The 27,533-nt window shown below is 53.1% G+C and overlaps 1 protein-coding gene across 1 annotated transcript; it reads right to left on the reverse strand.

The window, feature by feature from the left end:
* Window positions 1–4,386: 4,386 nt before the first annotated feature.
* Rab3il1 (RAB3A interacting protein like 1) lies at window positions 4,387–23,251 on the reverse strand. Its single transcript, XM_052761019.1, is given in 12 exon segments — window positions 4,387–5,414; window positions 6,022–6,088; window positions 8,627–8,726; window positions 10,630–10,742; window positions 10,841–10,879; window positions 10,881–10,970; window positions 11,497–11,643; window positions 12,475–12,693; window positions 13,329–13,406; window positions 13,497–13,592; window positions 14,003–14,258; window positions 23,095–23,251. Coding segments are annotated over 12 exon segments (1,299 nt in total). The 5' UTR covers window positions 23,106–23,251; the 3' UTR covers window positions 4,387–5,331.
* Between the last annotated feature and the right edge of the window lie 4,282 nt (window positions 23,252–27,533).

Here is a 27,533-nt window from a genome sequence, read left to right on the forward strand (position 1 = left end):
ACCGGATGAAGAGAGCCTACTCTTCCCAGGGAATATACCTCTTGCATCCAAACCTGGTGGCTCCTGGGGCGTAGCCCTTGCTCCATTCTCAGCACCTCTCAGTAGTATGATGTGCCTGGTTCAAGAGCCATTCAAGGGCTCCTTCCCTGGGGCCTGGCCTGGCCTGGGGTATGGGAGGCAGTAAGGGGTCGGGTAAGTTAAATCTCTCTATGTCCTAGCCATACCAGGAGAGTCAGCAAAGTGAAGGCTGGACAGATAGGTTAGATAACACAGAACAAGATCTGAACCATGCTACCCTTTCTGGCCACTTCAGTCCAGCATGGAGTCTATAGGTGGTATGGGGCCTCTTTCCACCTGTATCTAGTTATGTGTTCCCATAAAGCCTAAACTATGAGTGACCTCTCCCTTCCTCCCACACAAACCGCTTCCCACTCTAGTTCTCTGCAGGCCTCGGGGTCATCCCTAGGCCACTCTGTCTCTCGGATCTCTGATGCTGGAGAACTTGCAACTTGCAGGGAATCAGGGGTTGGGGGAACTTGAGGCTCCATTGTCCCCAAATCCCCAAATCCGGGCAGCTGAGGCCTCTCAGACCACTTAGAAAGGGAGAGGCATCACTCGACATTCCTGAGCTGCCACTGGGCCACTGCCAGGGTGTGTGGGTGTAGGAGGGTGAGGGAAGCCAGCCAACTGGAGTATTTTTTTTTGAGGGGGACAAACTTGAGGTTTGAGGAGAGTCCCCCTTGAATGCCTTGAATGCAGACTCTTGCCTCTGTCCCAGCTGGATCCTCTACTGTTGGGAGCTTCCACTCAGGCCTCTTTTTGGATGCCTTGAGATTGCCACCCCCTACAAAGCCACCAGCTACTGTCCTGGAGCCAAGGGATGTTTGTGCAGGGCCAGGGAGGCTCAGCAAGCTGGACAGGCAAGCAGTGGCTTTAAGAAAAGGCTCCAGATCCACCAAGAAAGCACAGTCCCAGAGCTCAGGCAAAAGGGACTGGAGTCAGAGCTCTAGGGGTTGGCCTGAGTTACAGATCACATCATGAGCTGGGTTATCAGTTCAGGGTACAACTATTCTGAGAAAGGAGGAGCAGAGGCCACGGACATCACAGAATTATGTAAGGGCTTCTTTGGAACCATTTAGGCCAGCAACCACAAGCCTATCGGCCACTGGTGGAGCACAGACCCTTAGAACACCCCTTGGTAAGAACAGCCTGCACAGAAATGTGCAGCAAAGTGAGAAGACCCCACATCACTGCTAGGGATGCAGATAAAAGCCCAGGGAGCAAACACCTCACATCTCTTAGAATGCTTACTGCCGAAACCAATAACATCAATTTGATCAGGAGGCAGAAAAGTTGGAACCCTGGGGTATTGTTGCTAGAACTTTAAAATGGTGCCGCCACCATGGAAAAGTATGGAGGGTCCTCTTAAAAAAATAGAACTACCATATGAGCCAACAGACTTACTTCTCATTATTTATTCAAAAAGATTCTAAGCAGGGTCTCCAAGAGATATCTGCATACACAACAGGTACCAGCAGCCCATGTCTATCTCCAATGAATGGACAGACACAGCAGGGCGTTACATATACAACAGAACACTACTGAGCCTTAAGAAGTCAATCCTGTCATCTTACATGGATGAATATTGAGGACATTACATTAAATGAAACAAGCCAGTCAAGAGAAGATGAATGTGCTATAATTCCATTTACAGCAAGTCTCTAGAAGAGTCATATTCACAGAGGCAGAAGGTGAAATGCTGCTCTCCACAGTCTGGGGACAGGAGAAACAGGGAATTGTCTAATGATCATAGCTTTTATTTTGCAAGATGCAAAAGGTTTATAGATTGGTTTCATGGCAGTGTGAATATACCTAACACAACTATAATTCTACACTTAAAAATGGCTAAGATTACGTGTTTTTAAAAAGTGACTAAGTGTGGCAGAGATTGCTCCGTGGGTAAAGCACTTGTTGTGCAAGTCTGACTACCTGAGTCCAGATCCACAGAACTTGTATAAAGCTCAATCCAGCAGTCCTTGCCTGTAATCCCTGTGTTCCTAATGAGAAGGTGGGAGGCAGAGATGGGAGAATTCCCAGAAGCTAGCCTGGCCTATGCAGCAATGGACAATAAAAGACTCTGCCTCAGACAAGGGGGAGGACAAAGACCGACACAACACCAGAGGACCAGAGGTGGTCTTCTGACACGTGCACCATGGTACATGTGCACGCACACACACGCACACGCACACGCACACGCACACACACACACACACACACACCAAATGAATGCATGCATGCATAAACAAATGAGGGAAGATTGTGGGTGGAAAATCATAATCCCAGCTCATAAATGAAAACAACTTGCTCCAAGGTCACAGCCCTGGCAGGATTCAAATCAGGGCAAGTTTGGCAGATGGCAAAGTGAGATATCTCAGGGTGCAGCCCCAGGTAAATGTGCTTAGTCAGGTTCGATGCCTTCATGCCTAGAGGCCAGACTCAGGGCTGGCCAAGGAGGGCTCAAATGAATCCTATGTGCCAAGTATTCATAGAAGCCCAAGAGGGTTATCTAGAGAATTTCAGAACAACGGTGTGGCTGATGGCAGTTAATCTCCCTAGTCAGCTCCAAGAGTCAGAGCCCCAAGCTGCCTCACAGGTCTGCTAGCACAGTCAACCCTAACAGGGTATAGTACAGGGAACAAACCTAGGTTCAAATGCCAGCCCTGTCTCAATCTGTTTCTTTTCTTTTGTTGTGTGTGGTGCTGGGGACCAAACTCCAGGCCTTGAGCACTCTACCACTGATCTACACCCCTAGCCTTCTGCATCAATTACAGAAGCAAAGAACCTAAGCACACTTTGAGTGTTTGGTATAAAAAACAAAACACTAAGAGGTTGGTTAATACTATGGAGCCCAGAGACTTAGGACCTTTTTGTGATTTTTTTTTCCAGGTGACTGAACCCAGGGCCTTGTGCTTGCTAGGCAAGCCTCTACCACTGAGGTAAATAAATCCCAACCTTGGGGCCTCTTTCCAATGCCTCTATCCATTTACATGAGGGAGAACAGCATGTTTTAACATTGCTAAGAGGCTGAAATAATGGGTTCAGAGAGCTATAATGGGAGCTATGACTAGTGCTAAGCTATTAATTGCTGTTACCAAGGTGTGGCTGTGTTGATGGCCCCACCTGTGGTCTGATCAGGGTCAAAGTTTTGTAGCAGCAAGGCAAGTAAGTCAGGGGAGTAGGGTCCCCCACGGGCCTCCGGAGTGCCTCCTGGTGTCTCTTTGGTCCTGCATATGGCTGAGCCCAGAACACAGAAGTTAGGGACTGATTAAGTCCAGCACTCGGGTTTTCATCCTCCCTTGTCCCCAGGTGAACAAGGGTTGACATAGTTAGAGGATGCCATAGGGATCCCATCTGGGACACCAAGTGTTTCCCTGACATTCTCCTTTGTCTTTACTTTCCTCCATCCAGTGACCTGGTTGTATTACTCGTACGTTTATTATTGCCAGCGTCCAGCATGAGTAGATGTGACAGGGGTCTAGTCAGTGACCAGGTGTCTATGGGGACTGGGAAGACAGGAAACGATTGGAGTCATAATGGAGCAGGAAGGGGACGTGAGGACACAGAGGTGCAGCAGAGGCAGAAGAGTCCTGGGAACAGGGTACTGATCAGAGAACGTGTAAAGGCAAAGGACCTTGACAGAGCTCTGGCCAGCCCCCCCCCCCCCACCGCCCCATCTACCATCTGAGTGGCATCTGGGCCTCAGGCCAATCGAGAAGTTCCTGTAGGCTGCTGACAACCTCTGACCCAACCCAGAATCTGCTGCATCCTCCTTCCAAGAAAGCACAGAGCCCTACAGGTGGAGCAGAGGCAGGAACCACAGGACATCTCCTCAGTCCTACTTTGAGGTCTCTGAGGACCCTGGTTACCCACCTCTTTCCACTTGTGTCTGCCATGCCTTGCTAAGAACCCATCTAAGATTGGGGTGAGGCAGTCCAGCATTTCTGTAGCCCCTACTGTCCTATGGCAGGTAACACCAATCAATCTTGCACTGTCCTGCCAAGCCCCAGGAAGTTCCAGTGCTTTTGACTCCTGGCTTCTAATAGACTGGGGGGGTCATCGCTGAGGACTAGGGGACTCACAGAATTGAACACATAGAGTGGCAAAAAATCATTCCACTACCCCATAGCCCCATGAAATACTAAGGACAACTCCAACAGTCTTCCCAACAGCAAGTAAGTGGTGGTAGCAGTGGGGGTGGCTTCAGGATTTGGGTTTAATCCCAAGCACGAGGGCAGTCAGGAAAGGATTTTATTTCATTCCTTCAGATGCCCAAGCCCTGGCCAGAGCCCCAGGGCGCAGGAGTGAAGGCCACTGCTGCCTAGCCCCTACCAACAAAGCCTTCCTTTATTAAACAGAGATTGTGTTACATTCCACTTGAAGGAAATAGGGGCGTGGTGAGGGATATGTCCAGGTTGGATACCCCAAGCCCAGTTCCCAGTGGGCTATGATGGATGGGTAAGGCAGGGTCCAGGTCCTATGTAGCCACTCCATCCAGTCCCACATACAGGGCCCCTGTGGTCTGGATGGCAGCCCACAACTACATCCTGAGGCTCCCCTGTGGCACACTTTGAGAAGAAAGAGCCCAGGCCCCTGGCAATTTTAGGGCCAGGGCCTCCTGAAGATGGGGTTGAAGTAGAGAGGGAGGGTCAGAGAGGCCTCTATTCAGAAGAATGGAGCCAGGGTCTTACTCATTTTCAGAGCACTTTGGGGGCAGTTATCCCTCCACCGTGCTCAGATTGGAGACCTTTGCCCTACCACTGGGGAAGTCTAATGAGGCCACTTGGGAACAGGGTGAGAGATGGCCACAAGGGGGTGCTGGTGACCCAGAGCTTAAGAGGCCGTGGCGGAGCATACTCTGGAGATCCAGCCACGGTAGAACAGTCCCTTTCTGAAGACAGGGCAGCAACAGAGCATTGGTAAACAGCAGGGACTTTTGGAGGGGGTACTGGCTGTTCAAGGGTCCCCTCCCTAGAGCTGAGCCTCTCTCCAATATGGCTCTGAGCTCCTTGGTCTTTGGTGTTTCCTTGAAATTCTCTTGGTGGCTACAGAGCCCAGTGGGCAAGAGGGTCATCTCATGAAGTCCAGGGCAGGCTGTCCTTCCGTCTGTCCCAGGAGGAATGGATGGGACTGGCTTAGTTCTGTCTCTACAGCCTGGCTGTTTATCTGTCCTTTCAGCTTCTGGCTCAAGCTGGCTCCAGTATTTCTTGACTGTCTGTCCCAAGGCAGCCGTTTGCTCTAGCTCAGAGCCTACTTCAGGCCTGGGATCACGCCCTAGGCCTCCTGGGGGAAGAAGCCAAGCTTGGCTAGTGACATCCCCTTCCGAAGCCTCATGATCTCCCAGAACATCGGCTCAGCTGCAGACAGAGAGGACAATTCATGGTCACTTGAGACAACTGCCCTGGCCTCCCTGGCTTTGGGCAGGGGAGTTCAGACACTCTTTGCCAGAGTTGTTTTCATCATGGGCTTAGAACTACACTTCTCCAGTTGCAAATGTTTTCCCACCTTGACCCAGAGCAGTGAGCAGGGCCCAGGGCATCAGTCCCTGTGTCTGGAGAAGGATCCAGAAGGCAGGGAACCCATGTTCTGGTGGCCATGAAGAAGTAGGAAGAGTCACAGGAGGGACCCATCATAAAGACCCTTGAATGTCCAAGCCAGCAACAGGAATGATATCTCTGCTGGCCCTAAGGATTTCTAGGCAGAAGAAAAAGCAGCATGGCCCAGATGTGTAGAAGGCACCAGGTTTGCTGTCCCAGTGAAGCAGAACCCATCATTAAGGAGGACTAGGGACACTTTATTAATGTACAATGCTCCCTTTTGCTGGCCTTCTACTGAAGGGACCCTAGACTCCTGCCTCTGCTGCTGCTGGACAGGCAGTCTTCGAAGGCGCTTAACCAACCCCATTCTGCCCGGGTCTCCCTCCCTTGGAAACTATCCCGGAAAAGAACACTAGAGGGCACTCACCATCCTGCCGAACCAAGCCTTGCTGGATGTAGCGAATATAGGTGAAGAAGTTGCATACTGCAGTGATCTGTGGGCAGAATGGAGAGGGTGTGACCCACGAGATTCCCCAGACTCTAGGGTCCCCTCCAAAAGCCAATGCAGACCCTATCCCAGAACGTAAGTCACAGGCACCTGGCAGAGCCAGGGAGTGCTCGCTGACTCTGCTAGAGCTGGGCTTCCAAGGTTGAATTAACAATAGCAAGACACCCACAGCTCCCAAGAATAACTGTTGCGATGCCTGTACGCAATGCAGCAAGCGGGACACGGACACTCACCATGCCCATTTTACCAGTGATAAAGACTGGTAAAGTGCGCGGTCAGGAAGTGGTCAAGCGGGCATGAAATCAGGCAGCCTGCACCAACACCCAAGCTTAGTTCCTTGTGGACCTGCTCATTCTGAGCAAGGAGGTCCAGGCCCACCAGGTGCTATGTATAATTCCATGAAAGGCAATTAGAGTTGCTTTCCCAGGCTACCTTGTCCCTAAGCTTGAGGACCCTAGTATGGCTTGAGGCCTGTTCCCTGCCAAGTTCTGGTGACCCTTTACTGGCAGAGGCACAGCCCCAAAGACTCTCACAGAGAGGAGGGGGCTGTGTGGTTATTCTGCCCGAGGCCACCCCCAGGCCTGGCCTGATCTCACAGCTTCTGAGGGTTTAGGCGACATTGAGCCCGTGGTGCCCACTTTTGTGGGGGGAACACAAGGCCAGCTCTTTTAGCTAGGCTGGAGGGAGCTCTGTGCTCCAGACTCCCTCTGGATCTAGCCAAAGCTAAGCCCTGTCTTGGTTTGCCTCCTTTCCCTGCCTCATCCTGCTTCCCTCACTCCATTGAGAAGGTCCAGAAATGTCCATGCAGGCTCTGCATCTAGAAAACCAGCCAAGATGGGAGGTAGCAGGCAGCAGGGCCCACGAGAGCCCTACCCAGGATTCTGGGACAGGGAAGCCCTGCATGTGAGGTACCCAGAGGCTGGCAGGCACGAGAGACTGCGGGGAGGGGTTGATGCTCTTGCTAGGCCTCCAAACATAGAGCTTGCCAGGAGGCCAGAGAGGGGGCAGGGAGCTGGAGCTGGGGGGAGGCTGCCAAAGGCAGGGTGGTGTGAGGAAGCATAGGAGCACCAGCCAGGTGTGGCTGAGCCTGGTGCTGGGAAGGGGGACAGCGCAACTCCGAGGCCAGGTAATAAGCTGGCAGTGGGCAGCCACAGGGGGCTCCTGAGCATGGAGCGGGAGTGGCAGAGTGGTATAGTTTCTCCCCGGGGCTGTGCTCTTTGTCCACACCTCATCCCTCAGTCTGTTTGAGCAAGGATCACATACAAACCATTAGACCTCAGCTCCGCTCTCTTCTGGTACACAGCTTTGCCCAGCAGAACCAGACACCAAGGTCACAATAAAAGAAAGTGCTGCGTATAGTTTTGCAAGACACAAGGACTGCCCTTCTGTTGACCTGTGGGTTGGGCTAAGAAGGGATATAGGGGACTTGAGGTCACAGAACAAGGCTCTGGGTACCCTGCAGATACAAAGTAGGAGCTGCAGACAATTCAGTCCAAAGACTCCAGGTCTAGGCTGTGTGGCCCTGGAGCACACTCTGACCCTATTTTTAAGGGCCATGTGGTAGAAGCTGAGGGTGTCCCTAGCCTACAAGGAGCTTTAGGGACACATAGAACTGAATTCTACTAACAGCTGCAGGAGCTTGGAAAGGGCCCTGAACTCAGAAAGGAACCTACTTGAGCTGAGCTCTGACTGCAGGCTGATTGGTCCCTGAACTGAGGCTGCCAGGTGCATCGGTGTCCAGGCTCCCGGCCCAGGAGGAAGGTAAAAAAGAGACTAGGAGTGTTTAACTGCCAGACATGATGGCTCAAGCCTTCAATCCCAGCACTCGGGAGGAAGTGGCAGACGGAGCTCTCTAAATTCAAGGTCAGCCTGGTTTATACAGCAAGTTCTAGAACAGCAAGGACTACATAGAAAGACCCTGTCTCTGCCAGGTGGCAGTGGCGCACGCCTTTGATCCCAGCACTCAGGAGACAGACACAAGTGGATCTCTGTGAATTTGAGGCCAGCCTGGTCTACTGAGCGAGTTCTAGGACAGGCTCCAAAACTACAGAGAAACCCTGTCTCGAAAAAAAAGAAAAAGAAAAGACCCTGTCTCAAAACAAAACAATAAACAAAAAAAGGGGTAATAACCTTTTGGATGGAGATATAGCCAATTGGCAGCATGCTTGTCTACCATGCACAAAGCCCTGGGTTCAATCTCTAACATGGTAAAAATCCAGGTATGGTAGAGCATACCTATAATTCTAGCACTTGGGAAGTGGAGGCAGGAGGATCATAGTTCAAGGTTATCCTAAGTTGGGTTGTGAGAAACTGGCTAGAAATACTAGCATATTATCTTAAGCCCCTATATTTATGGTTATTTGTCACATAGCAATAGGAAAATGAGGCATTTGGCCTGGCTATGGTCGGGATCAACCTCTGTACCTCTGAGAGTTGTTCAGGCAGTGCATCCCAGCCAGAGGTCCAGAGTTCTAGCCCCTGTGGTCCCAAAGAAGCCAAGTGACATTTGTGAAGGATGACTCACCCTGGCCCGGGATGATGGTGAGATGTAATAATGACTCTCAGAGTCTCCGAGGCGGATTCGGTGGTGGCAGGTACGGGCCAGTCCACTCAGGGCACATGTGCTGGGGAGAACAGAGCAAGTGTAAGGCGCTGAAAGAGGCTACAGAGGCAGGGATGTGTGCACGCTAGAGGGTGCATGGACAGTTAGCACAGGAAGCAGGTAGGAAGTAGGGCCTGGCCTCCTCTTCCCTCCCCTCCCAACTTCTAAAGGAGTTCAGGGCCAAACAATTATGTGGGATGGGGCAAGAGTCCTCAGGAAAGACCTGAAATGCAGCTGGATCCATGCCCACACCCCACCCCAGTTCCTTTTCCCACACAGGCAGAGGAGCTTGGTCAATCTCATGTCATACCAAGTATACCAAAGTCTCACCCTCTGCAGCCTCTTAAACTGCCCCCCCGCCACATTACTGGGGACCTTATGCCCAATCACCTCTTTCCCTAACTGAATTCTGGTCTGACTGCCTCCCACATCCCCCCACCAGGGTCATCTCCTGCCCACCAGGCCTCACTAAGAACCCCCTCCCACATCATCTCTCTCCTCAGCCAGGCCTGGGAAATCTCCACTTAGTACCTTCAGCTACCCACATATTAGGTTTCCATGGTCCTGAGAGCCCATTATCCAGCCTCCCACTCCCAAATCTTGCTCCTCCACTGGTCCCTGCCTCCATGAAGAGGTCTAGAGCATCACCTACAAGGCTCCCTCCCCCACACCTGCACTTGGTTGTCACGTTGTCAGCCTACATCGTTCCTTTTGCTTGGATTCCCTCAGCTCCTTCCAACCACCCTCTACTTTCTCTACCCTTTCTTCTTCTCTATGTTACAGCCAGGAGCACCTCCGAAGGCCATGTCTAACTCATCATCCTTCCCCATGGCTTCCCTATTGTTCAGGAAATAGACTCTCAGGTAAAGGACGGTTGATAGTGTTCGTTGCCTCTTCCTTCACTGTGAGGCTGAACCTTCACTGAAAGTTCACCAGAGGACTTTCTTTTACGGTAACACATGCTGATGACACTCCAGCTTCCCTGGCCTTCATTCATCCTGTTCCTTCTGCCTGTAAAGCTGGCTCGGATGTTCCCTCTGGGTGGCCAGGCTTCCTTTGTGGGACCAGCCCCACCAGCCATCTCTAGAATGTCAAGGGGCAACCCTGCCTGACCCTCCGTCCACCTCGACTGCTCACTTCTGTGGCTACCCTTGCCCAGTGCTGACTGAGCAGCATGCAGGTAAGCTGCCAGGGCTGTGAGTAATTTATTGGCAGGAGGTTGAGCCAGCCGCTAGCAATCACTTATATGCCAATCAGAGCCCAGTATCTCTGTGAGACAGAAGAGGCGGGAGAGGGAGAATGGACGATGCCAGCCAGAAGAGACACCCCAGCTGGCAGCAGGGATTTTTGTCAAAGGTACTTCCTGGACCTAAATGGGGATAGCGATGACTGTTCCTCTCTTGTGGTTTAGTGTTTTCACTTTTTTTATTTTATAATTTAATTTAATTTTACATATTAGCCACGGATTCCCCTGTCCTCTCTCCTCCCGTGTTTTCACTTTTTTAAAGCAGGGTTTTGTGTGTAGCCCAGGCTTGTCCTGAAGTTGCTATGTAGCCAAGAATGATCTTCAACTTCTGATCTTCCTGCCTCTACCCCCCCCCCCCAAGTGCTGGGATCATAGATGTATGCTGCTCTGCTTGGTTTTACAAGGTGCTGGGATGGATTCCATGGCTTTGTACATGCTAGTCAACGACTTGATAAGCTATACCCCCAGCCCCATGTCTTGGGAGTCCCTAGACTAGGTCAAAAACCATAGGAGACTGTCACCCTGAATGTTACTGTTCCTACCTACCCTAGATGGGCTCTATAGCCCATCTAGGAGGCCCAAGACTCAGGCTCCTATCCCAGTCCCCTAGGGTGCTGCCCAAGGCTCCATTTTGGACCTTCCGCATGGGCAGGAAGGGGCCTAGGGGCACTAAGCTTACTTGGTGTTGTGACATTCAACAGTGGGCACCTTCACAGCAGGCAGAGTCTGTGAAGCCACAGGCTCGATGGTGAGTGTATTGTCCTCCACAGCAGCCCGCACCAGAGCTGAGAGCTGTAGCAGATCAGGGTACAGCAGTGAGATGCTGGGTGACTGGGAACTCATAGGATGGGTCCCCAGCTGGCCACCCTTGGCCCCCCAGCCCACCTCACCTCCTGCACTGTGAAGTCGAGGCAGGGGCCCACATCCTCCCCGGTACACTCTTTCCAGGAAGGGGCAGTCCTTATCCAGGGTAGGTGATGCCCTCCAAGCCTGGAACTCTGAAAACAGGGTCGTATCCACCTGCAGGGGAGGGGAGCCAAGTGGGGGCAGTCAGGGATGAGGGTGAGCACCCCAGAGAAGGCAAAGCTGATGGAGAGGAGAACAGGAAGGTGCAGGAGGGCGCGGTGGCCCACCAGGCCTGTCCTCAGCAGCCATGCAGGGGAGCAGAGTCCAGGGAAGAAGAGGTCCTGTCTGCCCTTTGCACCAAAGATTTAGAACAACACAGTTTGGGTCTGGGTGTACATTAAGTTTCTTGGCACTTGCAAAATTACAGACTTGGATCCAGGGCCTTGGCCTGAATTCTGCTACTGACTCCTTTTGGAAGAAACATCAAGAACAAGCCTGTAAGAATCTGTGGGTCCCCAGAGGCACCCACGGGTCTCTGTACGTCTAGAATGCACATATAGGTACATGCACACAGGAGAGAACATTCACAGGTTTCCCTGCTGCCCAGTTGAGGAGGCAATGATGGCCTGCCCTGGGCTGCATGCACAGTAAGTGAAGCCCAGATGGGAGAGGAAGGGGTGGCCCCTTAAGGAGCCATTACCTGTCGGGAAAAGGAGAGAGAGGTAGCGGAGTTGGAGGCCGTGGGCGGCTCCCCAGATGGGAGCTGCCAGGTCGGCTCGTAGGTGAGGTGGATGGCCTTGCTGGGGATCACGCACAGGAGCAGGGAGAGTAGAGGGGGCAGCCCAGGCTGGGCCAGGGGATGGGTGGACGGATGGACAGACAGACATACAGAGACAGACAGGAGGAAGGAGGAGATGTCAGTGTCCAATGGGAAGCTCAGTGCTCAGAAGGGGACTGAGAGGGCTTTGCTTGCACCTCCCTGGAAGCTCAGGGGACAGATGAAGAGCGTTCTGAGCTAGGACGGGCTTGAGCAAGAGCCCCAGGAAGCTGGATCTCACCCCACGTCTCCCCAGTGTTCACCGGGTACAGCCTGAACTGACTCTTTCCTGTCCTCAGTTCCTCTCCCAGAGGGGCGGGGGGCGGGCGTGTGGCATGGGAAGTGCTACCAGCTACCCAAGGACCTGTGTTCATGTCAGTCCAGCCTGGACCAAGCCTCCTCCCGCTTTTCCCCACTGAGGCAGGACAGAGATGCTTCTCTAAGGTCATACTTGCCTCAGCACCACAGCCAGAGGCACTGAGGACCCTAGAATACATAAACAAGTATGGAGTGGCCTTAGACCTCAAGCCTGTAGCCACAAAACACCAGGTAGCCTCTCTCTAGATGTCCAGGGGACCCAGTCTTGTCACTCTTCACATAGGAAGTGCATCTCTGAAGAGGTTTCCTGAGAGAGGACCTTTAGGTTCGAAGACAGCTCAAATTCAGAGATTACCACCTCCTGCTTGGAATCAGAGGAGCCTGCCCAGCCTTCACAGTTCAAGGGACCCTGAAGCCCAGAGCGGGGAGAGACAGGTGGCAGGTCCCACAGGAGGGGTCAGGCTGGCTCCTCCAGGATGCTCACTTGGCGGGTTAAGCGGGATCACCCCTCCCTGTTGTGAGCCCACATGGCCTGTGCCTCACCTCCTTGCCTTCTTTGTCTGGGGTGGGGATATGCCCTGCAGTGGGGCACACAACCGGACAGAGGGAACTGCTGGTACTCTTATGGCGTGAGTGGCCCTTTCGGGGTCCGGCCTTGGTGGGGCTCAGCAGCTGTGGGTGGAGCTCACGGTTGGGAGAGGCTGGTGTGGACGTGATGACCAGTGTCTTCAAGGCTGTCACCTCTGCCTGTAGCATGTCAATCTGGCCCAAACAAGATGACCATCAACCCCAACGTGGGGTTAACGTCACCATGGCTACCACAGCCTGTCAGCCAAGTAGCCCCAGCAGTAACTAGCCCCTCCCCTCCCCCTTGGAACAACCTCTAAGACATCTATTCTATAGATAGGGAAACCAAGGCCGAGAGGAGACACAGCCTGCCTCAGGACACATCCTGAGACTCTGCTGGAGGAGCTCTCTGAGAACTTCTTGGATCTCCTACTGCATATTCAGGGATCTCCAGAACCCAAGAACAGGCCAAGCTTCACATTTACTGATTGGCAAACACTATGAGAAAGGAAACTGCTTGCCTGTGTTCTACAGCCAAGGCCCACATTTCTGCTTTGAAGTCAGGAGGAGAACCTGTAACAACCACTGGGCCCCCCTGGACTACAGAGGACCCCCCAAAAAAGTCTCTATGGTGCAGCAGGAGCACTGACGGAGTCTGGGGGCCCTGGGCTACTTAATTTCAGATCCACCCTGCCTGTCCCAGACCTGGGTTCTCTTGTTCCTGAGGCCTAGTAGGTCTGTGAGGAACCTGTTAGTTGAGGGCAGTATGCCCCGCCAATGGCTGTGATGGGAGCCTGGAGCTGGCCTAGGCGCACAGGGATGGGTCTCACCTTGCCCCAAGCCTCCTTCAACTGCTTTTCGGACGCAGCCTGCTTCATGTTGGCTTCCCGAACCATCTTGTGAGCTTCCTAGAAGAGGGGGCACCTCTGCATGAGTGGTCACAAGACACCAGACACCCAGACCAGCCAGGCCACCCATTCCCAGGCTGCCCAGTGTACCTGGAACAGGCTGGCTGTGAGTTCCTCCAGCTCCTGCTCCAGCTGTGCACGCACCTTGCAAAGCCGTTCACACTCCTCGTCCTTCAGTTTCAGCTCCTGGGTGCAGGCAGGAGGCTGTCAACCTGCCCTAGGCGGGCTCCATCTCCCAGCCTGGTGGGAAGCTTTAGCCCACCAGCTCACCTCACCGGCAGCTGCCAATCTACAGTACTTTAGCCCATGCCCAAGGTGAAAACCCTAGGCCAGCTGCCCAGCAGAGCTGGAAGCAGGTTTCCGGATGAGTCAAGAGGTATGGAAACATTTAGGACTTCTGAGACTTCAGTAGTAGAACGCATGCTTAGCACGCTTGAAGGCCCGGGGTTAAACCAGCCTCTTCAGTTCCCAGGACTGCAGCGCGGGCCTGGCATGTAACCTAGGCAAGTGACGGCCCTTCTCCCTTCCACAGCTATCTGGGCTTGCTCAGTCTGACTACTCTCCCTCAGCCCTCAACCCCACGCTGGAGCACCCACCTTCTGGGCCTTGTATAACTCCTCCTTCAGGAACTCTGAGCCCTTCTCTCGGATCTCCATGGAGGAGCTGCGCAGGCGCGATACGTCCAGTGGGGCGGCTGCCGAGTGTTCTTCAGCCTGGGCCTCCTTCCGGGAAGCAGAGGCTTCCACCAAGCCCCCTGGGGACTCCCTATGACTTTTGCTGGGGCCGAGGTTTTTCCAGGGGACTGAGACCGCTGAGGGGCCGGTAGGGAGGCCCTCGTCTGCCTGGGGTGGGCTGGAAGGCAAACAAAGACATCAGCGCACACAGGCTGGGGACTCAAGACCTGCCGAGCTGAGCCCAGGGACCAACCCTAGGCCGTATACCTGCCACTTGAGCCTCAGTCCTGTCCATCTGTAAAACAGAGCCACTGCAAGCTGTAACTGGAATGTCACAAGGGCAGAATGACCAAGCACGAACTTTCTTAGGGGCCAAGGCAGGGCTCACACATCTTTGTCATCCACTGTCCCCAACCTAGGGCACAGGGCAGTGCTTGGTATGTAGCAGGTGGCCAGCACTAAGTCCAAACTCAATTCACATTTGTTGAGCAGACAATTAATATTAATGTATCAATGCTTAGAATGAGTCTCTGCTCTTACACCATAGGTAAGGACTGTCCCAATGATAGCCATTCCCAAGAGCTGAAGGGGATGAGCAAAAAAACCTGGACACAGAAGAGGCAGTTAAGTGGGAGCCTTCATCCACACAGTTAGCGCAAATCAAACTTTATCAATAACATGGCATCGTTAATGGAAATGTCAATATGACAGAAATTCACAAAGGCAGACCAGAGAGGAAGCACCAGGCCTCAGCAGGCAGGCAGGATTCTACAAATAGCCCAGGCATAACAGACCCACTTCCTGCCACCCCTGGATTTTGTGAGAGAAAAACACAGCTCTCCCTGGCCTTCTGTGTGATTTCAGACAAACACCCCCCTCTTCTGGAAGTCTCAGAACCCTCCACTGGCTGATGCTGAAGCCTTGGGGGCACTGGGGTTCTGCCCTTATCCAGTCCCCACCTCCAAGCTACAGAAACCCTAGAAAGCAGACCCTGAAGAGGGAAGAGAGGAAGGTCTGGTCAGTGGCCATGTGCTGAGCACAGCACCTCCGGATTCACTTGCTCAGCAAAATCTGGGGCTCCTGAGCCAGCAGCCTCAGGGCGGCAGTGGCTTGGCGGGTTTGGGGGGGGCTGGGCTGACTGATAACAGTGGGAAGTGAGGGGGAGGGGCTCAGCCAAGCCTGCACTGGAAGAACACAAGGCCAATGAGACTAGGTCTTAGAATAATTGAAAGGAAATTCGGGGGACTATCCCTATCTCCTGTCCTCAAGGCCCTGAGAAGTTCACCAAAGAACCTCTGAACCTCAGTTTCCATCTGAGTAACATAAGGAAAGTGAGATCTCCGAGACAATAGCAGTGAATCCACTGCCCAGCCCAGCCTTTTCTCTGGCCTGGAATGGGCCCAACATGTGGCCTTGAGGCTCCTGGAATTGGGCCCTGCTTAGCAGGGACTGGGCCTCAGTGAGTATAAGGCAAAGATGGAGATTCACCATTCCACCAGTGTGTGTGGCAGACAGATTTTCCCAATACCATTGTTTGGGGGGAAGGTCTTGTTGACACAGGATCCTTGAGGCCTGAGCCCCCTAACAGTGCTGCAGCAGCTGTATTTGGGATGAGAATTCTGCCCAGGAACTGAGAGTTTTGTCTGTGTGTTAGTGTCTGTGTGTTTGTGATGGTACATGCATGTGTGTACACGGATGCGGAGGCCAGAGGTCAGCCTTGGATGTTGCCCCTCTGGAGTTTAAGCAAGGTCTCTTACTGGGATCTGGGTTTTGCTGATTGCTTAGGCTGACAGGGGCCTCGGAGACTCTCCTGCCTCTGTTTTAGTCCCCAGGACTATGGTTACAAGAGTATGCCACCATGCCTGGCTCAACCTCAGGTCCTCACGCTGGCCTAGCAAGCATTTTATCAACTAATCCAATTTCCCAGCCCCAGTGAGTGTGTGTGTGTGTGTGTGTGTGTGTGTGTGTGTGTGTGTGTAAGATTTATTTATATTCATGTGCGTGCGTATGCCTCTGCCCATGTATGTCATGAGTGCTGGTACTCACAGGGGCCAGAAGAATACATCAGCTCATCTGGAGCAAGAGTAACAAGCAACTGTGAGATGCCTGACGTGGGTCCTGGGAACTTGGGTCTTCTAGTAGAGCAGTCAATGCTCTTAACCACTGAGCTCTCTCTCCAATCCCATACATCATTTTAAATACTCTTTACACAGTAGTTATAGCCTTTTCCCATTCCTATAGATGGGGGTGCAAGCTCAGAGAGAGGAGGGGGACTTCTGTGGGAGCCCCCAGCTGGTGAGGGGTAATGTGGAGACAGGCAGTCAGGTCTTCAGCCACTGTCCTCAGCTTCTGGCCAAGTGGCCTGGTATGGAGTGAGTATTGCAGTCATCACATCTGCTTCATGATCAAGGGCTTCTGGGCCCAGGGAAACACAGTAGGCTCTTTATGAGTTATAGCAGGGAAGCTTTACCCAGTCTCAGCTCAAATTAGTTTATTAGACTCTTGCTCTGGCCCAGAAAGCATCCTGACTAGAATGATGGCCAACGGAGGGAGCGAACAGGACTATGGCCAAGATCACAGACAGGCTTTGCCCTGGGAATGTCTGAAGTTCCTGGAATCTACTTTCCCCATAGATGGGCGGAAAAAGCATCAGGCAGAGGGTTGCTATCAGCTCCAATAGGAAGTCACTTGTTACAGGTGAACAGGGATCAACCTTTACTGGGCAGAAATGCCTGAAATGCTTGGCCTGACTCTGGGTCCTGCAGCTGAACCTACAGGCACTGTATCCCATGGGAGTAGAAAGGTGTCTTCTGGAGACCTGGGGCCAAACCCTACCCTCTCGAATGGAAAATGATAGTCACAGTCATTCTGGCTAGTCATACCCAGCTTCATCCAGCAGTGTGGCTTGGACCATGCACAGGTACGGTCTAGGGTTAGACAGAGGAGATCCCACCATTCTACCAGCTGTCTCTGACTTTAGCCCACTTCCGGGGTGATGGGAACCTATTTCACAGCCAGAAGACAATCAAGAAGGCCTGAGGCAGGGTCTCCATGACATCTTTCCTCCTAGTAGAAAAGTTCAGTGCTCCAAGGTTGGAAGTAGGAAGCAAGGGAACAGCAGGAAGGGAAGGATGCAGCGTGTGTGTGTGTGTGTGTGTGTGTGTGTGTGTGTGTGTGTGTGTGTGCATGTGTGGTGGACACTCCAGCCTGCAGACCCGCCTCCTTTTCACTTCCCAGCTTCAAGGCCAGTTCTGGTGATCCATAAAGTTCAGAGGAAGAAAGAAGGGTTCCACAGGCCCCACTGAGCGAGGCTCTCTGCCCACACACCTCAATCGGCTTGTCAACCCCTCGGGTCTCCAGTAGGTCAGGGATCCACAGCCCTGTACCTCCTCAGTCCAGGCTCTGTGGGAAGACAGTCTTCTGTGAGGCATACTATGGGATGGGAATGAATCTTCTAGGGATGACAGATACTAAGAGTCAAGGTCAGGGTCAGGTGTGATGGCACATGTGATGGGAGCCAGAGGCAAGCAGATCTCTGTGAGTTTGAGGCCAGCCTGATCTACAAAGTGAGTTCCAGGACAGCCAGGGCTGTTACACAGAGAAACCATCCCTCAAAAAACAAACAAACAAAAAGAGTCAAGGTCAGAGGCAGATGGGGTGGCCAGCATCCCCCATCCTGAATCTGGCTTAGGAGCCTAGGGCCCCCACATACAGGAAGTGCTCTCCTAGGTCACTTCCCCAGGAAATAGAATGCAGTGGCTACAACTCTCAGTCCACCAGGCCTGTCCTATGCAGGCACCAGGGGTTTTTGTCCCTATCCTCAAAGCATAACTGAAGGAGAACTGAACTCTGCAGCCTGTTAGTCACTCAGACACTCAAAACCCTTCTTGGGTCAGGAGCTAAATAGGATCCCTTGAACCCCTTTGAGCTTCTAACCTTCCTAGCCTGAACAAATCAGCCTGTTCTGGGCTCTTCAGCAAGTGGGCATGGCCCTATATAGCTCTTTCTACGATTAAGAATCCCTTCTCAGCCAGGTGGCGGTGGCGCACGCCTTTAATCCCAGGACTCGGGAGACAGAGTCAGGCGGATCTCTGTGAGTTGGAGGTCAGCCTGGTCTACAGAGTGAGTTCCAGGACAGGCTACACAGAGAAGCCCTGTCTCAAAACAAACAAACAAAAACAAAAACAAAACAAAACAAAAAACAAAAAAAGAATCCCTTCTCTCTTCCAGGCCACAATGGTTCACCAAATAAACAGCAGAGGGGGCCCTGAGCGCAGCTCTGGAACCACAGAAGGACTAGACTGGGAGCACACATCCTATGCTGCCTGCCCAGGGCAGCTACAGAAATCTTGCCTAGAACTGACTCTCAGTGGGGCAGTGCCATGGTACTCGCGGCGGGATTCAGACTCCTTCAGGAGACTAAGAATGAGAGACATATGACATTCACATTCACGTAGCAACAAGGTGCCAGGAAAGGGTTTGTGGCTCTCTATAAGCAGCCTACAAGCCCAGCAAACAGCCTAAGTCTTCAGGCCCAAACCAACAAGTACGTAGGGTTTCCAGGTTCCTGGTTCAGGTTCAGGTCAGCCCACCACTTAACCACCACGGGTGTCATGACAGTGTTGTAGTGAGAGGGACTCCACAGTCTAATCTTAATGACAAGGTAACCCAGCAGGAGACAAGGTTAATGCCCTGGCTTGGAATACATAGCAAGGCGTTGGTAGGATGGGAACTGAACCCAGACTGCAGGCACAGCACAAACAGCATGTGACTTGCCCCTCACAAGCAGGAATGAATGGAGGTTTCGGAGAAGTGAGGCAGGATGCAGATGGGGTTAGAGGAAGTTAGAGATGGTGCCCAAGTAAGGGCGGAGTGGTGATGCCCAGGGCCGCCTTGCCTGCCAGGCAGGAATGAGCTGGGGGGGGACACACAGACAAAGCATTGTAGGGGCCCATGGGCACGGGCAGGGGGTGGAGCAGGACTTCGGTAGGAGGGCAGGTAAAATATGCAGCAGCGCAGTAATTGATTAACTAAGCTCATTTAAAACCAAGGAAAAGCTCGGTGAGAACAGTGGGATGGGAATGAGGAAGTGGGAGGGGGTCTTCAGGGAAGCGAAAGGGGGTGGCTCGGGCTTTTGGGAACTACAGGGTGCTGTGGGTGGCTAGAGAAAAAAGGCAGGACAGTGGCAGCTGTTGGGAGGTACCAGCGGGAACAGCCAGCATCTGAGCCTGGGCTGAGGGGTAGCAGAGGGGGAACCCTGTGAATCAGAGACACATCTTGTCTCTCTGATGGTAGGGATCTGGAGTTAGGTCAGAATCCAGTGAGCCAAGGCAAGCAGGCACAAGGGACAGGCAAGAGACAGGGTGGGCCTTAGCCACTGCTGGAGGGGACTAGGGCAAAAGGTGGGAGGGATGTTAGGCCACTGATGGGGGAGGGTGCCGATGGGAAAGGGTTTCAGGCGCAGCAGCAGGCCCTAGTGGGAAGAAGAGATCAAGAGACTAAGTAGATGGTCAGGCCAGATTCTTCCTGCTACTGCCCCCAGGCCAAGCCAGGCCAGCCCAAGGGGGGACTCAACCCTTGTCTCTCCGCCAAGAGCCAGGCCAGGCCTGGATAAGTGAGGGTCACATGTTATGCTTATATAGGCTTCTGGGGGACTTCCTGTACATTTAGTCCAAGATTTCACACACACACACAAACACATGCATACATACACACACACACCCCTAAAACCTCTGACATATAGCATGTGCCTAGTAAGCGCCTACCCTGCCAGCTTCCACATCCTGACCACATTCCACTTTCCATAGCTGCCAGGAAGTTTCCAGGGGCTACCATGGCATCTCCTTCTCCCTCCCCTTTTCACGATGTACCTTCCTCTCCTCATTCTCCAAGGTTTACTAAGCATATATCCAGTGCTGAGGACCGGCAGGGCTCTACTGAGAGTCTGCTCTGATCCTGGACACAAATGTGCTGGGCAAGGAATGGCAGGCAAGATACTTCCATCTGTTGAAAGGCCAGGGTGGGGGGAGGGTTCATGGAGGCTGCGCAAGTCCTTCCCAAAGGGAAGGCCTATCTGCCTGATCCTGGGGCCCTCAGTCCCCTGTGACTTAGGTCTCAGGGCAGGAGTCCTTAGAGCAGGGAAGGCCCAGAACAGTTAAGTGACTCAAGATTGCAGAACCTAGATACCTACAACTGTGGAACTCCCTAGTCACTGGCCTGGGGCAAAGGCACGGCCCTCAACACCTGGGAGGCTGGGTGAGCTCAACCTTTTTTCTCAGCAGTCCATTGGAGTTTGGGCCTCCCTAGAGATAGTTATAATTAGTCCGATCCAGCGAGTGGGGAATCTGAGACCAGAGGGTCACACCAATGTTATATAGCTGCTCAGTGCCACAGAAACGGTCCAGAACCCAGACTCTGGACTCTGATGACCAAATGTAAAGTGTCCCAGACTGTGTTGGGTACAGAAATCTCAAAGTATCATCTTCACTCCATTATCTAGAGTGGGCATGGCCCCCAAGACCATCTACCTATGTAACTACAGGAAATGGAGGAGAAGCCCAGTCTGGAGTGGGTGTGGGTGGTGGAGGATCAGCCCCTTAAAGTGAGGTTGGAGAGCCAGGCATAGCAGTGCTGCACCAAGAAGGCTAAGGCAAGAGGATCAAGAGTTCTAGGCCAGGGCCCGTGAGATGGCTAAGTGAGGTAGGGTGCTTGCTGTGTAAGCTTGGGGACCTCGGTTCAATCCCTAGAACCCATGTAAAAGTAGAGGGAGAGTACCAACCTCATAAAGTTGTCCTCTGACCTCAACTTGTATGCAGCAACCCATGTGCTCCCTCCCCTATCTTACACACACACACCCTGCACACTAATAAAAAATTCTTTCAAAAGAGTTCTGGGTCAGCCTCGTCTATGTGGCAAGAACCTGCGTCCACAAACAAAGCAAAACCAAGGGAGACTGTGGCTGGGGCTGCAGTTCGGTTGGGAGAGTACTTGCCCAGCACATGCAAAGCTCTAGATTCCCACCCTGGCACCACCTAAACCAGCCATTGTGCCTCATGCCTGAGTCCTAGTACTTGGGAAATGGAGAGAAGGGGTCATCCTTGACTATACAGAGAGTTTGAGGCCAACCTATGCTACATGAGACCCTGTACCCACTTCCCCCACCCCAAAAATCAGACTGGAACTGCCACTTCAAGGCTTATGCTCTAGAATCCTAAGAAGGATCTCTCCTTCTGGCTCCTAACAGGGTCCAGTCACTTGTGTTCAGCCCCATTAGGACCCTGCCATTAACAAACACCCAAGAGTGATGCTCGGTTCATCTTACAGCAGGAAGCTAAGCCCCAGAAAGCCTGGATTTGCCAGTCCCCAACTCTTTCTGGACTAGGATCCACAGCTCCTAGGAGATGCCTCTTGGAGCTGACATGAGCTTCTAGGGGGTCACAGAGCAAGATCTAGCAATGTATGACCCTGAGCATGGTTCCTCTTAACTGCTGCAGGGAGGGGACTGCTCCAAGGCTCCCAAGACCCCAGTGCAGGCTAAGAAGGTCAGACTCTGGTCCCGATGTCTAAGGGCTGGGGAGATGGCTCAGTGGGTAAGACTGCTTGCTGCTTAAGCATGAGGACCTGGGTTCAGATCCCAGTTGGCCATATGTACCTGCAAGCTGAGCACTGTGAGGGCACACGGCACCGTGAGAATCACTAGGGTATACCAGCCACCAGCTTAGCAGAAAAACAAGTTGCAGCTTCAGTGAGACCCTGTTTCAAGGGAATATACAGTGGAGAGAGACAGGACACCTGACATCTCCTCTGACCCCCATGTACACACACACACACACACACACACACACACACACACACACACACACACACACACACCCCAGCCCAGAGAAGGGACCTGTACCCTTAGGGTCGGTCATACAGCAATTGCCTCAGTCCACCCAGCATAAAGGCTCACAACTTCCTTCAGACCAGGCTGCTCCTCAAACACACAGCCCCAGACAGGATCAAACACATGTATCCCCAAGCAGGATTGCATCAACCTCTGCAGGCACCAGGAACCCACCCGACACACTTTCCAAGCCTCTTTCCCTGCAGTGAAATTCCAAACACAGGCTGGCTTCTGCTCCCTCTAAAAGATCCAAGCCTGTCCACACTGCACATGAGCTCAGGTTTGGTGCCCCAGCTGGAGTGGAAGCCCCATTTCTCCCCTAGCACCTCAGGTCAAGCTCAGCTGGGGTCTATAAAAGTAAATAGATCTCACCTGTTCCCCTCCCCCAGGGGCTTTTCTCCTTCCTTCTATCCTGGGACAATCCTTAGTAGGAACCCCCTCCCCCAGGACCTAGTCCCTCCAACCCAGGGAGAAGGTATTTGCCTAAATTCAAGAAAGGACATCAACCTTTATGAACACAGGGCAGGATCTCCTATTAGACTGACCACGAACAGGAACCAGCCTCAAGAACCCATGGTCCTAACAGATGTGAGTGGGGGTGAGGGATGTAGAAAGGGCTCACCCAAGTCTCAGGGTCTGTGCTGTTCAGCTCCTCCAGACTGCGAGTCAGCACAGACCCATCCCACATCTTGAATCACAAGGTTCCAATCAACTGGCCAGGGACCTTGGAGAGACACTGCTAGCTTTCTCAATTGCACTGCTTCCCCAGAGTTCATGGGTGTTCCCTCCTTTAAATGCGTGCCCCAGATTTACTCTACAGTATACATACTACCACTCATCCCCCTCCCACCCCCCTACTTCTCTCATGAGCTCCATTGGAGCTAGGAGGAGTTGGCGCTGTCACCTTCCCTCTCTGGGGCAACTCAGATCGGTCCCGCCAAGGTCCTTTCAGCTCTGAGGCAGCAGAGTGTCCTCAGGGTACAGTGCCACCCTACGCTGCAGGCAGGGCTGGGAGTACAGATCATCTCCCAAGTCGGGTGCAAACAACAGCGGGGACCCCCTGTTCTCCCACCCAGGAGGCCAGCGCGGCCCAGACCAAGCGCAGAGCCACCGGCGTGCGGGGACCTACCCGCTCCACATCCCGGCGCCCCCGCTCTCCGCGTTGCCGCAGCCGCGTCCACGCGCACAGCCAACTCTGCCCGGGCCCCAGAGCTGCCCTGCAGCCTGTCAATCGCTCCACCGCCGGTCTGTCCCGCTGGCCGCTAAGGTTCGCGGCTCCGCCCCACCCTGGCCCTTCCCCTGCCCTGGGCGGGTCACGTGCTCGAGAGGCGGCCCCAGGCCACGTGCCCGGCCCCGCCCCTCTGCCGGCCCAGCCCGGTCCCTCTAGCTGTGTGGGTACCGTGATCCCGCGGAGCGAGGGCAGGACTGGTCCGGTCATCTCGCAGCCAGAGCTGGCCTCGGCCTTTCCCAGTACTCTCTGCCTCGCACTTTTGGACCACCCTTGCTTGAGGTGGTCCTACAATGGCTCCCGGGGGTCTCAGCTCTGATTCTCGCGCAGATTGTCACTCAAAGCGGCCAGACACCTCCTACACGCTCACTCAGACTTCTAGCCCTGTTACCAGTCTCTGGAGCGCGGAGCTCTTCATCAGTTCCTGTGTGACATTGGACTTCTGGGAAGGGGGTGGGGTAGACCCCAAACTATTCCCATTCGTTGAGCAGTTAGCCCCAAAGGGAACTACTTTGGCCCAACTTACCAATTCTGCTTTCCAGAGCCCTCCCCACGTACCTCTGAACTCTATGCTCATCCCAGCTTTTCCAGCCATTTTAAGCTCTGGAGACTACTCCACCAACCTCACAAGTACCTGTCAGTCCTAGGTATTTAAAAAAATAAAATTTTTAAAGTCTCTATAAAGTTTGAATCCCTAGCCTCTGGTCACCTGTCCCTCAGTTCCTCTGCCCTGCTTTTACCCTGGCCCTGACCACTGACCTGAATGAAGTTCAGCCTCAGATTAGGATCCAGTGAGTAGAGTCCATAGCCAACCCCTCCTGGAGTGCTCCTGGAGCTCCCACAGGCAGGGTCTGCAGACCCCCTCTGGGCTTTTGAGAACACATCTCACTCATCCATCCACACAAAGAGGCAGTCTGAGGACTTCTGAGCTGTCTGAGGACCCTTGCAAAAGCAAGAAACCCTCCAGGCTGGAACCCCTCCCTCCTTTTTACCCTCCCTCCTTCTCCCTTAATCCCCTCTTCTCAGTGGGTGTGAGTCATATAGTGCCTAGGCTGATTTCCAGCTTCTGGGCTGAAATGATCCTCCCTCAACTTCTCATTGGCTGTGACCACAGGTACGTACCACCATGCTTGACTTACGGAATCCAGTATGGCGGACAATAGATGGGAGACCTGCTTTCAAGGGCCTCTGCCAGGGCCTCAACTTGCCTAGGACCCATTCACCAACTAATAGTGTCTCCTTTCAAAACAAAAATGAGCTAGGCTGGAGAGATGGCTCAGCCAGCAAGGCATGCATTTTTCTTGCAGAGGACCCAAGTTTGGTTCCCAGCACCCACATCAGGAAATTGACAACCTCCTCTGACCCCAACTCTAGGGGATCCTAAGCCCTCTTCTGGCCTATGAGGGCACCTGCATGAATGTGCACAAACCCACACATGGACATATACAAACATATTTTTTAAAAATAGAAAAGAGTGTTCCTTTCCCAGCTTATAAGAACAAGGACTTAACCAAGCTGGAATCCATGTCTTTTCCGGTAGCTGGCATCTTAGGGCATGAAGAATCTGGACAGCCCTCCAAAGCATCCTTTTTACCTTGATAGACTCTCAGCCCAGGTCTCTTGTGTCCTTCCTTCACTCTCTACAGAGTGTTTATTTATCAGGCTATGACTTCTCCCGGGTAAGGACCAACCCCTTCTTGGGACTATGTTCCTCCACCCAGCCCAGCCCAGTTTAGGGGCTGGCCCAAAGCAGATGTCAACATATTTTTGTTGACTTCAGCTAAGCCTTGAGTAAATGCTGTTTTCCTGCTCCTTGTTCTGGTCATTATCCAGGGGAAGGAGGAAAAGATGACACAGAAAGAGTCCAGGACAGGGTCCTTGCCTTCCAAGTCTTTAAAAGCTAGGGCAAAGATAAATTATGGCAGTGGGATTAGTGGGAGATAAAGGGGAGGAGGTGTCAGCAAAGGTCTAGGTGCCGATGGAGAGGCCTCATCCTGGGAGCCCTTGAGGAAGGCCTCAAAGGACAAATGTGTGGTCACCACCCAAGGGCATTGACATGCAATTACTAACCAAAAATATCTTGTCATGTGTACATCTAGACTCTGTGAACTCCAGGCCATACAGTTTCCTCTGGGTAGCACAGGAACCCTCCTGTGGAAACCCATCCCAGGGAAAGGGACGGACTCAGAGAAGTTAAGGAACTGATGTCTCCCCGCCAGGGGTGGGGAGGTGGAATCTCTCTATGGCAGTTTTTCCAAGAGACAACCCAGAGCCACTGGTCTTGCTGGAAGCTGCAGCTGGGTACAGCCAGCCCTCGGAGGGTTACTGAACACCTACTAGATACCTGGCCCAGCCAGTGGGGAGGGGAAAATTAAAGACGTGTCTGTAATCACTAACCACAGAAAGCCTCATCTTCCCTCCTTCCACACCGCCTCCTGTCCACTCTCTCCTCCCTAGCTTGTTACCCTTAGCCACAGACCCTAGGCTGAGGCTGAAGGCACATGAGACTCGGGAGACAGCCTGGATGAATCAGTGCCAGATTCTGCAGTTCTGTTTCTAGCTATGACCGACGATGAGTATCTCACCCTCCTGAGCTTCAGTTTCTTTCTACCTTAGTCTAACCCTCAAGCTGGATCAGACAATCAGGGCTCCTCTCTGAGTGCCCACCCTATAGGAAGCTCCTGAAATCCTTTCTGGTTCAAAACAGCCCATTGTTCAAAAGCCACTTCTGATCCCCATGTCCCTGCAGAGTGGCAAGACCCATCCCCCCACCTCCCCTCAGTGTCCCAAGACCAGAGCTCACCTGTTTGCATCCCAGGGCTCCTCTCTAAAGTTCCTCTCAGGTACAGGACTCAAACCTGATGGGGCATAGCGGACAACGCCTGAGCTCATGGCTAAGAACACCGGGCATGATCCTCGGGCAGGGCACTGCTTGGGCTCCTCAGAAGCTTCCATGTCTAGGGGCCAGGCTGAGGCCCCTTTGGGCACCACAAGGAGGGCAGGCGGCAGAGCCTGCCTCCACGCCAGGCAGAGTCTCCCACTAACTAACCTTTGCTATCTCTCAGGAGCAGCAGCCCAGTGGCCGGGCGGGGCCTCCCAGACAGGCTTCTATCTTCTTAAACCCTTAATTATTAACTCCTGAGACTCAGCGGGCAGCGGAAGACATGGGCCTCTTTCCTGGGTTATGGGCTCTGAGCTGGACAAGATCTACCTGGGAGCAGGAGGGAAGCTACTCCCCGTGCTGATGACCAGGGCTTCAAATCTCTTAGAGCGCGCCTGTCCCCTGCCCTCCCTGGCTGAAACATCCAACCTGGCCCCATCAGCACGGGCCGCTGTTTGCCTTTGGACAGGTATTCGTAGCCCCTTAAGCCCTTCAAGTACCATCACCGAAGGGCAATTCAATGTAGCTTCAGCCGCTTTGTGCCTCAGTTTCCATAAAATGGACTGCCAGCCTCCAAGGTATATCCAGCCAGCTGTCATTGCCTTCTCCTTCCATACGTTGTTGCCCACGCTCGCTCTCCCTGTCTTCTGCGCAGGGTGGTCATGGCAAGGCTGGGCATTGAAGCCAGAGCCTTGTACATGCAAATACTGAGCCACACACCCAATCCTTACAACTAACTTCAACTTCCATTGCGTTTTGTCCCTTTCAAAACGGAAAAGATTTCTTCCTTGGCAGTGGGAGCCTGGACGAGTCATTTAGCCTCTCTGGGACTCAGCCTCTTGTCTATAAAATGGGAACTATTCTTCCCTATGGGAGACAGTAACCTTCATGGAGGGTCTACCCTAGTGTCACAGGAGTACCCCTAACTCCTTCCTCTTCTGCTTACACTATTGTCTCTGGTCGGCCTTTGGGTCCTTCTGGGCCCCTCCTCACCAGCGCCGCACCCCACCCAGCCGGCCAGCGGATAACAGTATCTCTGCTCAGCTTTGGGCTGTGAAGCCTGCCTGGCCTAATGTAAGCCAGATGCTGGCGGAGGGTTTCCTGGCTGTGAATTTTCCATGGCCTGCTCCCACCCCCTTCCTGTTTTTGCTTCTCGCTCATCCCCCTACTAAATTCTCCAGTGCCCCCACCTTCCTTTGCAGGGCAACCAAGGCCTCACCTGGAAACCATTAGCAGAAAACAGGATGTGCAGAAAGGGGGTGCATCTCCTACCACCCTGACTCACCCTGGCCTGGATGGTGGCAAAAGGCGCTGGTGGGGGGAGGGTGGGACCCTCAGTGGGGAAACTGAGTCAGAGGTGCTGGGGACCTCACCAAGAAACAAGATACTTTCTGGGCATTTGCCTAGAAGGGAGGGTCTGTGAAATCCTTGGCCAGAGCCAGTAAGGGGTTAACCCTCT

Source organism: Peromyscus californicus, unplaced genomic scaffold (assembly GCF_007827085.1).
Source record: "Peromyscus californicus insignis strain IS unplaced genomic scaffold, ASM782708v3 Scaffold_4__1_contigs__length_199733344, whole genome shotgun sequence".
Lineage (NCBI taxonomy): Eukaryota > Metazoa > Chordata > Mammalia > Rodentia > Cricetidae > Peromyscus > Peromyscus californicus.